Here is a 12,013-nt window from a genome sequence, read left to right as displayed (position 1 = left end):
CAAATTCATATTAAACATTTAACATTAGTTCACCTTTTAAGAAATCACTGGTGGTTTCACACAGTGTCAGACTCTGCCTTTCAGTAGGGTTAAAACCATCAAGCAATCTTTGTATGTCTTTCAGCTTGAATTACAAGATTGCAAAAATCTTATTGCAGAGACTGTTTATTACCGCACTGCTGCTTCTTCTTTTGGGCTTCCCGGGTCACTGGAGCCTGTAGGACAGAGAAGTACTTACCAGACATTCACAGGTCAAGAAGTGTTGTGGGCCAACCTCATAGCGTCCCCGGTACTGCACTTACTTTCTTTGATATTACTTCAGTCTGACACATTGTTCTGGCTTTACTGTCCCAAGGAAGGCTATACCAGTAGGCATTAGAGTAGGCTTCAGCGAGCCCTACATCTGTGTCACCCAGCCAGATACTGCTCAAATGATTCATTAAATCAGAACACAGAAAGTAACTTTACTTGAATGCCTTGGTATAAATTTTTTATCAACTGTAAGAACAAATCTTTTGTCATTTTTACTATACACTCTTATGGTTGAATTGGTAATTTGTGAAACAGATCTTATGAATTTTTCAGGCAGTTTCTTTACATTCAGTGAAATGACTATTTTGTTCACAAGTAAAATGTGTGTCTTTGGTCATCTGCTACACATAGTATTAATAATGAGCTATAAATGTTTGCAAACCTAATTGCAGTTTTACAGTTGCTTTAAAATGTAGCCAAGCAAAAGATGCAGTAGCGGGCAGTCTTTTCTACAAAGCCACAGGCTCAGAATAGGAGCTGTCTTACTTCTGCTTTCTAAGGGCCCAGTCCTGAGAAAAAGGCTTCAGAATTGGGCCATAAAATAGTGGAGACTAGAGAATATTCTTAATCTTATTCCAGTGAAAGCAAGAAAACTTCCATTGGCTTCAGTGGAATCCAGAATGGGCACCACGTTTGTTACAGAAGTGATGGTCTTTGGTTTCTAAACAATAGCCCAATTACCTCCTCCTGTGGAGACAGGAGTGCAGAGAGGGAAGGAAAACTTGAGGGTTCCCTTGAAGAATTTCCTCCCACTTCCTCTATCTGGAGAGAGAGTATTGATTCACTTCTGGAAAGTAAAGGGAGTTCAGCCTTCAGAACCATGGCTTAGTGGAGGCCAGGAACATCCAGATGGAGGTCCTATATATCTGCTCCTTAGCTCCTAACCCGGCTCCCTGGTAGTGCTGTTTCTCAGGCTGCTCCTGCTCCTGCTCCTGAAGAGGAATTCCATAGCATGGAGTGGCTCCACAGAAAAGCTTTAGGCTGGATTAACTCTCCTGAAGGTTCCATGAGGTCTAGAGGGGGATGATGCTTGTCAACAGCAGACTGATGGTCACCATGGACCCCCACAAAGAGCTTTCTGTGGGGTCTGGGTCAAAAGATGTTTGAAACCACTTTCACTTGCCTCTTTGACAGAGGGAGATAAGGAGGGCCTCTTCCGCATGTGCAAGTATCAACAGGGCATGATCTGGCCCCAGGGATGGGTGGTGGCTGTGTTATTCCTAGAGCCAAACAATGGGGTAGCGTAAGCAACAACTTGAAAAGAAGCTAATTGCACATCTCCCCAGCTTGGCTGAAAGGTGATATGATGGAAGCGCCTAATGTACGAATAACCTGGGGGATCAGAGGTGATAAGAACATGGGCTAGAATGAAGGAGTGAGCAATGCGATTTAAGGGCTACACATCATAATAATCCACCTGTTTCATTTTCCAATTCAAGGAGACATGACAAACAAGTAGCCTCTCTCTGATTTGAGGACCTAAGGTGTTTTGTTTTTTAAAAAGGTAGCAACTGTGTCAGACTTCGCTTGCACCCCTCTTCTTAGGCACAGATACCGTGACTCATCACTTTCTTGTCACATATGGGTGTTATGTGCTGGAGAATGATATTGAGAAAACTTCCCAGTGCATTTTCATAGTACCCTGGATACTTTTGTGTCTGTGAACTCCCTGCTTTGCTGCTGGCCAAGGTTACTATTACCATTAGTGATGTCTCAAATTTAGCAGGATGTGATTACTGCTTAATAGTTTGTATTACCATGGCACAAAATTTTCCTTCATTTCCTTAGCAAGGTGTGTGTGTAATACATAGGTTTTCTTTATGTATAAAATATAGGCTATTAAGGTAGTAGAGCTACCTGTCCAGAGAACATCCAGATTAACACAGTCCAAATGATCATGATATCAAAAATTAATGTCCAATCTGAGCCCTTAATGAAAATCTAACCTGAGGCATTTCTATCTATCTGTTCAATATATTCTCATTTGCCATATTATATACTGTGCTTTCCTAGACTGCCCTTTGACATCCAGTGAAGAGGCTTACCCAAATATTACTGAATACTGCACCAAAGCCTGGCATGGAGCGGGAACAACTTTAAAATGATGCACAGACCAAATGCTTTATTCGCTTGCTAATTAGTTTTGTAAGTTCAGTGGTGGTGGTTTGCAGACACTCCTTTTAGGAATGTTTAGAGTTTACATTTGATATTATAGTAATATCTGTGATATAATGCAGTATAAAACAAAGTACTGGAAGATATAGCTTTCCCCCAAAGATCTTTGCTTGATATCAAATGAAGCAGATAAATTTATATATACACAGTATTTAAAGAAAGAGGAAATCGGAAGGTAGGGAAGATTGTATACCCCTGATACGGTCTAATGGAAAAGCTTTCAAGATATTCACAAGAAATGTCTGCTTTCATTTTATTTATCTGAACTGGCTGGTTCCAGTGAACTGTGGTCAGTTTCATCTGCAAAGTCCATGCAACAGTTTTTCCCTCTAAAAGCTTGAGAGCATTTCAAAACGTCCTGGGATTAGTGGGTAAGCATTAGGATTCAGTATTTAAACAAACTCAAAACGACCATGATCACTAAACAAAAGCCTACGTTAGACATGTGCAGCCACTTTAGGTAAATGTGTCATGTGGAGATGTACTCTAGAGGTTTAGTCTCAGAGATGACAATGCAGGGACTGAAGAATCTGGATACAAGTGATTGTTTTTAGTTCACAGACAATATTTATAGCATACCTATTGCTCGAAAGAAAAGGCATAAAGAAATCTCTCTAAATCGTTTCAAGAGGAATTTGCCTTTTCAGAAATTTCTGTTGCATGTGTTTATGCTAAATGTTGCATTCTTGATATGTGAGAATTAAATAGACCTATACTGATTGTAAAAATATATTGGATGTGAGTTTACTCTGCAAAGTAACAATGTGAAAATGTCACTCTTACTTCACAGATCTGCTTCCTTTCTGTCATGTCTATATAGTCAGTTATGTCTATTTAGTTTAATAACTAAAATAAGCTTTTATTCCTGTTACCCTAACAGAGACAACACATCTCAGAGCGAGTCAGGTGGATGCTATTTTGGCTATCAATTCTATTGATAGGTATTGAGCCAAATTTCAGCTGGAAAATCTTTCTTTATTACACATAGAACACAAGCTGAATATTTTTCTAATCCCAAAATGAGTTTGCAGCACCAGCAGTTAGAAAAATCTTCATTTTTACTTGTAAAATGAACCCATATGGTCTGGAGCAGTGATACTCAAACTTAGGCTTGGGAGCTCAAGTGGCTCTTTAATGCATCTTTGCAGCACATGATATTAAAACACTCTGTGATTTAGTTACCAACCAGTCAGGATGCTTTTACTGTGTTATTACCAATTGTAGAATACTTGGTCAGTCATTTTGCTGTGAGAATGGTAGGTAGATAGATAGTAAATGAAACAATGAATTCATGCTTCTGTGGCTCTTTTGGGTAATGTTGATCGCTAATTTGGCTCATGAATCACTGAGGTCTGAGTATCACTGATCTGGAGTTCATGACAGTTATGGATCCACAGTGCCATCTTTACAGAGTTATTTTTTGAGTCGCATTCCACTTTATAATTTAAAATGCAAAGAATCCAACTTTCACCCAAGTTACACTAAGCAAGATTATACTTTCTTCCATTTTTCTCATGTTTTTGATTAATAGATCATGAATGTTCAGAAATGGTTTGAAGTAAATAGGATGAAATTCAATAAGGACAAATGCAAAGTACTCCACTTAGGAAGGAACAATCAGTTGCACACATACAAAGTGGGGAATGACTGCCTAGGAAGGAGTACTGTGGAAAGGGATCTCGGGGTCATAGTGGACCACAAGCCAAATATGAGTCAACAGTGTAACACTGTTGCAAAAAAAAGCAAACATCATTCTGGGATGTATTAGCAGCAGTGTTGTAAGCAAGACATGAGAAGTAATTCTTCCACTCTGCTCCACACTGATTAGGCCTCAACTGGAGTATTGTGTCCAGTTCTGGGCGCCACATTTCAGGAAAGATGTGGACAAATTGGAGAAAGTCCTGAGAAGAGCAACAAAAATGATTAAAGGTCTAGAAAACATGACCTATGAAGGAAGATTGAAAAATTTGGGTTTGCTTAGTCTGGAAAAGAGAAGACTGAGAGGAGACATGATGATAGTTTTCAGGTACACCTCTACCTCGATATAACGCTGTCCTCGGGAGCCAAAAAATCTTACCGTGTTATAAACTTGCTTTGATCCGCCGGAGTGCGCAGCCCCGCCCCCCCCGGAGCACTGCTTTACCGCGTTATATCAGAATTCATGTTATATCGGGTCGCATTATATCGGGTAGAGGTGTACATAAAAGGTTGTTACAAGGAGGAGGGAGAAACATTGTTCTTTTTAACCACTGAGGATAGGACAAGAAGCAATGGGCTTAAATTGCTGCAAGGGAGGTTTAGGTTGGACATCAGGAAAAACATCCTAACTGTCAGGGTGGTTAAGCACTGGAATAAATTGCCAAGGGAGGTTGTGGAATCTCCATCATTGAGGGTTATTAAGAGCAGGTAAGACAAACACCTGTCAGGGATGGTCTAGATAATACTTAGTCCTGCCATGAGTGCAGGGGACTGGACTAGATGACTTCTCGAGGTCCCTTCCAGTCCTATGATTCTATGAATGTTAAAGTGCAAATGAAGTTTTCTGCTAAACAGCAAGATTTCGCACTTATTTTTTAAGCATACTCAATTCTGCTTAGTCAGCTTATTAGTATAAATCTAGTATTTACTGTATGATACTGTACTTCCTCCTAGCACCATTCAGAAGCTACTTGGGAAATGTATGCAGTACAGTAATTTTGTAATTGCCTAGTGCAGTCACCACCTGCACATCTTACCGAGTATGAAGAAGTTCACCACTACTTTAAAACTAAATTACAGTCTTTAGCCTCATCACTAATAGGGAGCACCAACATATAATGCTTCCCAGAGTCCCTTGTTGCACAGGATGAGCATTCACTGTCTTGCATACCTGCCACATCTACTTCCCTATGTAGGAGGAGACTGGGGTGATGGCCCCCTTTCAGGTGTCTTGCACCTGTGAGGTTATGTGGGAAGAGTCCATGTGTTTCTGTTTATATATGTATAGTAGTGTAAGAAGTGCCATCAGCCTCAGTTTTGAAGGGTGTGGGCATTGTGCGCAAAGAAATGGAATGTTTTCTAGTCCTTGGCCCTGTGAATGGCCAGGCACAATCTGGCCGTTACTTTGCCCTCCTCCTTGCCTACCCCAAAAATCCAAAATACCAATAAGATAGGAGGAAAATACACAAGTCAATAGAAATACTGGGATTTTTTTCCATTGATAAACACATGTTTTGGAGCTTCTGGAGGGAGTAACCTCATGGAAACTTACATTTATTTAGTTCATTCCCTGCCTTCCCCCACACACACTCCCTTTTATTTTGAATCCAGAAGCCACAAATACAGCTGGGAAGCGATAGTGCTTCCCCCACCACCTCATTTCTGCCCTTTGTATGAATAAGATGTAGCTCTGATTTTCACACCAACTCCAGCCCTTGCCCTCTCCTAAGGATAGCACACATTAAGGAAGGTAGTTTTGTCATGTTGACTTTCATCCGTTGGGGAAAGAGTTGTGTCAACACACTTCACATCATTTTGAATCTCATGCCACAGTTGAGCCCTGGACACACGGGTGAAAAACGATCCAGCCTTACTTATATATAACTTACTATATAAAATATATAGGAGTTAATAGTTCAGAAACTTTAAATTTTAATTATTAAAAATATATTTGATTCATTTAATTAAGAGTGTCTACTTTTTAGTTTTACTTTCCTTCTCCTTGCACCACACACACATTAGTATGCGTAATAGCCCAGGAATAAATCAAAAAGTTTGCTTCTACAAGACTCAAAAGTCTTTCCTGCACCTTTGTAAAGAAAGAAATAAGTTGACTGTATCAGGGTGATTCTGAAGAAAAGCAAGATGTTGATGATGTTGCACGTAATACAGTATATTTAGTAGCTCAGTAGGGTTGTTAGCAACAGGATTTAGACATAAAGTCTTGGCGTTGAAATTACTTTGGGTTCACCCACTGAGCAAACCTAATTGTAATATATATCATCACAGAGTGAATTACAAAGTACTAGCTTTATTTGTGATGGAAACGTCCCTTTGAAAATATACCTGCTTCCTTATTAATAGGTAATCTTTATACATTAAATGCAAACATTTTTATCATGAAACATAGGCCATCTGTTAGACAAATAACACTTTTATTCTTTTATCACAATCTTTTACATTCAAAGCTTTAATTTTATCTCAGTAAACTTTCTAAAGAATGGTCCGAATTCATTGGTGACATACCCTGTGCAGTTCCACTGACTTGAGTGAGATTTCACAGGGTGTAAATCTGTGTTGAATTGTCCCATTGTTTCTGAAGCAGGTGGAAAGCTACGCTTGAGAGAATTCAGAAAGGTTGCTGAAAGCCTGGTCTGCACAGACACATTGTACCTGCATAATTATTTCAGTTAGGGGTGTGGTTTTTTGTTTGTTTGTTTGTTTTGTTTTTTTTTCCCTTAAATCAAAATACTTGTACTGGTACAACCCTTAGAGGATTCAGTTAAACCTCTATAGCTGGAATAAGCTGCGCCGGTATAGCTGTGTTGACGCTAATGGGGTTGTATACTGGTATAGTTAAAGCCGTACAACTTTTGCGTGTAGAGAAGGCCTAAGATGATAGATAACTTTGGAAGACCTGCACTACCAGTCCAGTCCTTATGGTTCTCTGTTGTTACTGGTGGAGCTAAAACTCAGTATGATCTCAGGTACTTACTCCTGAGGGCATTCTGCGCCAAAAAATTAAAAAGTCTACGCACAATATTTTAAAATTCTGCAAGTTTTATTTGTCAATAAATAAATGCAGAGGCTCCAGCCTGGCAGTGGGGAGCACAAGCCACTGGTTCCACGAAGATGGGTGATCACCCTGCAGCTCCCCCATCCCCAGGACACGGACTCAGTGGTGAGGCTGCACCTGACCTTGACACAGCTCAAGGCCTGGGCGTGCCCCAGGAGCACCCTGGGGCTCTGCACCAGGCGCTCCAGGTGTGGGGCAGGCAGGTTCTCCCAGGCAGGATTCAAGTGTGGAGGGACTCGGTGTGGGGGGATCCAGGTGTGGGATGAGAGGATTCTGTGTGGGACAATCTGGGTGCAGGCAGCTCAGTGAGGGGTCTCGGTGTGGTGGGATCTGGATGCACAGAGGCTCGTTGGGGGGCGGGTTCCAAGTGCGGAGGCAATGGGATTTTGCAGGGGCTTCCAGGTGAAGGTGGCTGGGGCTCAGCGGTGTGGGTATGGGGCACTCAGCATGGGGGCCTGGGTGCTGGGGGAGTGGAGCTTAGTAGGATGGGGGTCTTGGTGCAGCTAGTTTGGGGTCAGTGGCATGGGAGTCTGGACCTGGGGGCTCAGGGTGGTGCAGGGCAGTGGGGCTCTTCAGGGTGGGGGTTTGAGTGCAGGGAGCTCAGTGAGGGGTGGTCAGTGCAGGGGTGGGAGTCCGGAGGCATGGAGTCTGGGTGAAGGGGGCTGCAGATGCAGGGGTTGAGGTTCAGTGGGGTGGGGTTCGGGTATGGAGGGCTTGGGGGGTTCTGGGTGTACAGGGTGAGGCTTGGCGGGGGTGTCTGGGTATGGGCAGTCCAAATGCACGGGGGTTGGGCGGATGCGGGAGCAGCTCCCCTTATAGTGACCCCTTCCCCTGCAGATGAGGAGTGATGGGGCAGGAAGCAGGGGAGGATGCTGGGCTTCCTGCAGCTGGGGGAGGTTTCTGGAGCTGGGTTTGACACAGCCCCTGGCACTCCTTGCAGTGGAGAGGAAGTCCCGTCCTCTCCTGCCTCCAGCCCAGCGGGGACTAGCAGCTGATCCCAGCTCAGGGTAGCAGCCACTGGCTGGGGTGTCCCCAGCCCTGCAGTGATTTACCTCTCCGCTGGTTGCTCAGGGTGCCTGAAATGATGTGCCTGCATAGCTAGAGAATGGTGCATGACTGCTCTTGCAGCTTCCCTTTGCTTCCCTGTCAGAAAGTCATTTTTCTGCAGGGAAGCAAAGAAATCTGCGGGAGACATGAATTCTGCGCACGCGCAGTGTCGCAAAATTCCCCCAGGAGTAGGTACTAAACTGGGGCTATCTAAAAGGCCAACACTTAATCCTTGGGATTTTGGTTTGCTCTCTGTCTTAACATCAATTGAGAATCGCAGATCTGTTATCGCAAACAGTGTTGCCATACCAGTGTACGGGGACAGTAACAGGAGAAAGAACCCTTCCATTTGTCTCTGAATACAAAGAGCTGCAAAATCCCATGTTTTAAAAAAAAGAAAAAAAATTATGGCCTTGAAAAAAATGTAGCTTAAGATTCATCCAGCAGATATGGATGCTTGAAGGCCTGGAGATGGTATAACTTAGTGGTTAATGAGTGTGCAAAGATGGATAATTGTCAGTCTTCGCTGTCCAAAGGTAGACTATAGAAATTATTAGATCTCTGAAAAGACTTTGATTGGAGAGGAGAAAGAGGATTAGAACTGCTTAATTTTTACAGAGGCATATAAAATAGTGAATGCCATAGAGAAGATCATAGACTCTCAGGGTTGGAAGGGACCTCAGGAGGTCATCTAGTCCAACCCCCGGCTCAAAACCGGACCAATCCCCAGACAGATTTTTGCCCCTGAGCCCTAAATGGCCCCCTCACGGATTGAACTCACAATCCTGGGTTTAGCAGGCCAATGCTCAAACCACTGAGCTATCCCCCTCCTATTTATTTTCTGATAATACAGGAACAAGGAAACATCAGATGAAATTTAAAATCAACCTTTAAAACCGATAAAGGGAAATATCTTTTTTTTTTTTTTTTTTTGCACCATCTCATAATTAACTGTGGAAGTTGCTGCTCCAAGGTATCAGAGGCTAAGAAATTAGTAGATTTAGAAAAAAGATGAGATACGTACATTGATAAAAACATCCACTGTTACCTCAGGTAGAATACAAACCCTCAAGTTTCAAGACATAAGTCAACCGCTAATTTCCTGGAGTCAGGAACAGACTTCACATACAGGTACGTTATTCCAGAATTATCTATTGTGAGGGTTTTCCTATCTTCACCTCATTCATCTGATACAGTCCACTTTTTGAGATATGTTAATAGTTTAGATGAACCACTGATCTGATCCAGCACAGTAATGGATATGTTCCTAGTGAAGAACGTTAAAGTAATGGGAAAGCAAATAAGGTAACATGGTGTATGGTGCAGTTTGAAATGTGCTTATTTTTTGTATTCATGAAAACAAGCAGAAAATATTGCCTCTTTGGGGAGGAAAAGGGATACATGTCATTGTCAAGAAGATGATGTATACAAACTGTGTCTCTGGGCAACTGGGATAAGGCCAAGAATTAGAAATGTGGAAGTTCCATTCTAGTGTGTTGGGAATCCAGAAGAGTGTGTGGCTTTTATTGACAGAAGGAATGCAATTAGAGCAAGCAAATTGAGGATGAGAGGGAAGCTCTCATATTAGGGTATGTCTACACTACGAGGGTAATTCGATTTTACTTAAATCGAATATGTGGAATCGATATTGCAAAGTCGAACGTGTGTGTCCACACTAAGGACACACTAAGGACAGTAATTCGACTTTGTGAGTCCACACTAACGGGGCGAGCGTCGATATTGGAAGCGGTGCACTGTGGGCAGCTATCCCACAGTTCCCGCAGTCCCCGCTGCCCATCGGAATTCTGGGTCGAGCCGCCAATGCCTTCTGGGTAAAAAAAATTTGTCGTCATCCGTCCGTCACTAACGCCCTCCCTCCCTCCATGAAAGCGCCGGCGGGAAATCAGTTCGCGCACTTTTCTGGTCAGTGACAGCGCGGACGCCACAGCACTGCGATCATGGATCACGCTGCGACCATCGCTGCACTTGTGGCCGTTCTCAACACCTCGCAGCTTATCATACACCTTTCTCTGAGGCAGATGCAGAGAAATCGGGCGAGGAGGCTACGGCACCGCCGTGAGAGCCTGAAGTCGGAGAGTGGCACAGAGCTGTCAGAAACCACGAGCCCCAGCGCCCAGGACATCACGTTGGCAATGGGGCATGTGGATTTTGTTGAACGGCGATTCTGGGCCCGGGAAACAAGCACGGACTGGTGGGACCGTATAGTGCTTCAGGTCTGGGATGAATCCCAGTGGCTGCGAAACTTTCGCATGCGGAAGGGGACTTTCCTCGAACTTTGTGAGTTGCTGTCCCCTGCCCTGAAGCGCAAGGACACCCGCATGCGAGCAGCCCTCACTGTCCAGAAGCGAGTGGCCATAGCCCTCTGGAAGCTTGCAACGCCGGACAGCTACCGGTCAGTCGCGAACCACTTTGGTGTGGGCAAATCTACCGTGGGGGTTGTTGTCATGCAAGTAGCCAAGGCAATCGTGAAGGTACTGCTCCCAAAGGTAGTGACCCTGGGAAACGCGCAGGTCATCATAGATGGCTTTGCCGCGATGGGATTCCCAAACTGCGGTGGGGCTATCGATGGGACTCACATCCCTATCCTGGGACCGGACCACCAGGCCAGCCAGTACATCAATAGAAAGGGCTACTTTTCAATGGTGCTGCAAGCACTGGTGGACCATCGGGGACGGTTTACAAACATCTACGTCGGATGGCCGGGCAAGGTTCATGACGCTCGCGTGTTCAGGAACTCTGGTCTGTTTAGACGGCTGCAGGAAGGTATTTACTTCCCAGACCACAAAATAACTCTTGGGGATGTGGAGATGCCTACAGTCATCCTCGGGGACCCAGCCTACCCGCTAATGCCCTGGCTCATGAAGCCCTATACTGGCGCCCTGGACACAGAAAAAGAACTGTTCAACTACCGGCTGAGCAAGTGCAGAATGGTAGTGGAGTGTGCTTTTGGCCGTCTCAAAGGGAGATGGAGAAGCTTACTCACTCGCTGTGATCTCAGTGAAACCAATATCCCCATCGTTATTGCAGCTTGCTGTGTGCTCCACAATCTGTGTGAGAGCAAGGGGGAGACCTTTATGGCGGGGTGGGAGCTAGAGGCAAATAGCCTGGCTGCTGATTACGTCCAGCCAGACAGCCGGGCCATTAGAAGATCCCAGCGGGACGCCCTGTGCATCCGGGAGGCTTTGAAAGCTAGGTTCCTGAGTGAGCAGGGCAACCAGTGACTTTTCAGTTTGTGGACAGAAAAGCTGAACCTGCCCCCGTTTCTTTACCCAGTTCATTTTGACTATCCTCTCCAGTTACATACCCCCTTCACCGCCTTCCCCTTCCCAAAAAATAAAATCATTTCTATTTTGTTAATGAACACCGTTGTCTGTATTGCTGTTTTCGCGGGAATATTTTAAACCGGGGACGCAGACTGTGGCGGGGGGCGGGTTCAGTGTTCTGATGCAAATGATGCTTCTAAACTCCCGGAATGACAGGCTCCGCACTGGTGGACTGGTTATGTCAATGGAGCCTGCCAGCACTCCTGGGGGGGACTGTGTGTATGTGTCGGCTATGTGACTTTCTGGCAGGGGGGGTAGGGTTACAGATCCCCTGCTGCGTGGATCTGTGATCCAGGATAAGGACTGCTGCATAAGATCTGTAACTGCCCTCCCCCGCCACAAAGTCACAGAGCAACCCCCC

General features: G+C 44.4%; 1 protein-coding gene across 4 annotated transcripts in view; it reads left to right on the top strand.

Moving 5' to 3' along the window:
• LOC112109870 (putative RNA polymerase II subunit B1 CTD phosphatase RPAP2) overlaps nucleotides 1–12,013 on the top strand; it is a 73,666-nt gene that overhangs the window by 39,998 nt on the left and 21,655 nt on the right. The window contains exon 12 of one of the 4 annotated variants that reach the window (XM_026655390.1): nucleotides 2,326–3,162. The exons of the other annotated variants lie outside the window; for them this stretch is intronic. Within the exon in view, the coding sequence (XP_026511175.1) occupies nucleotides 2,326–2,347 (22 nt within the window). The 3' untranslated portion in view covers nucleotides 2,348–3,162. Of the gene's footprint in view, nucleotides 1–2,325; nucleotides 3,163–12,013 lie in introns of those variants that run through there. 4 annotated transcript variants of the gene reach the window in all.

Source organism: Terrapene carolina, unplaced genomic scaffold, assembly GCF_002925995.2.
Source record: "Terrapene carolina triunguis isolate 2854851 unplaced genomic scaffold, T_m_triunguis-2.0 Scaffold210, whole genome shotgun sequence".
In the NCBI taxonomy this organism is placed as follows: Eukaryota; Metazoa; Chordata; order Testudines; family Emydidae; genus Terrapene; species Terrapene triunguis.
The sequence above is the reverse complement of the archived record's forward strand: the minus strand, read 5'-3'. Positions and strand labels throughout refer to the sequence as shown.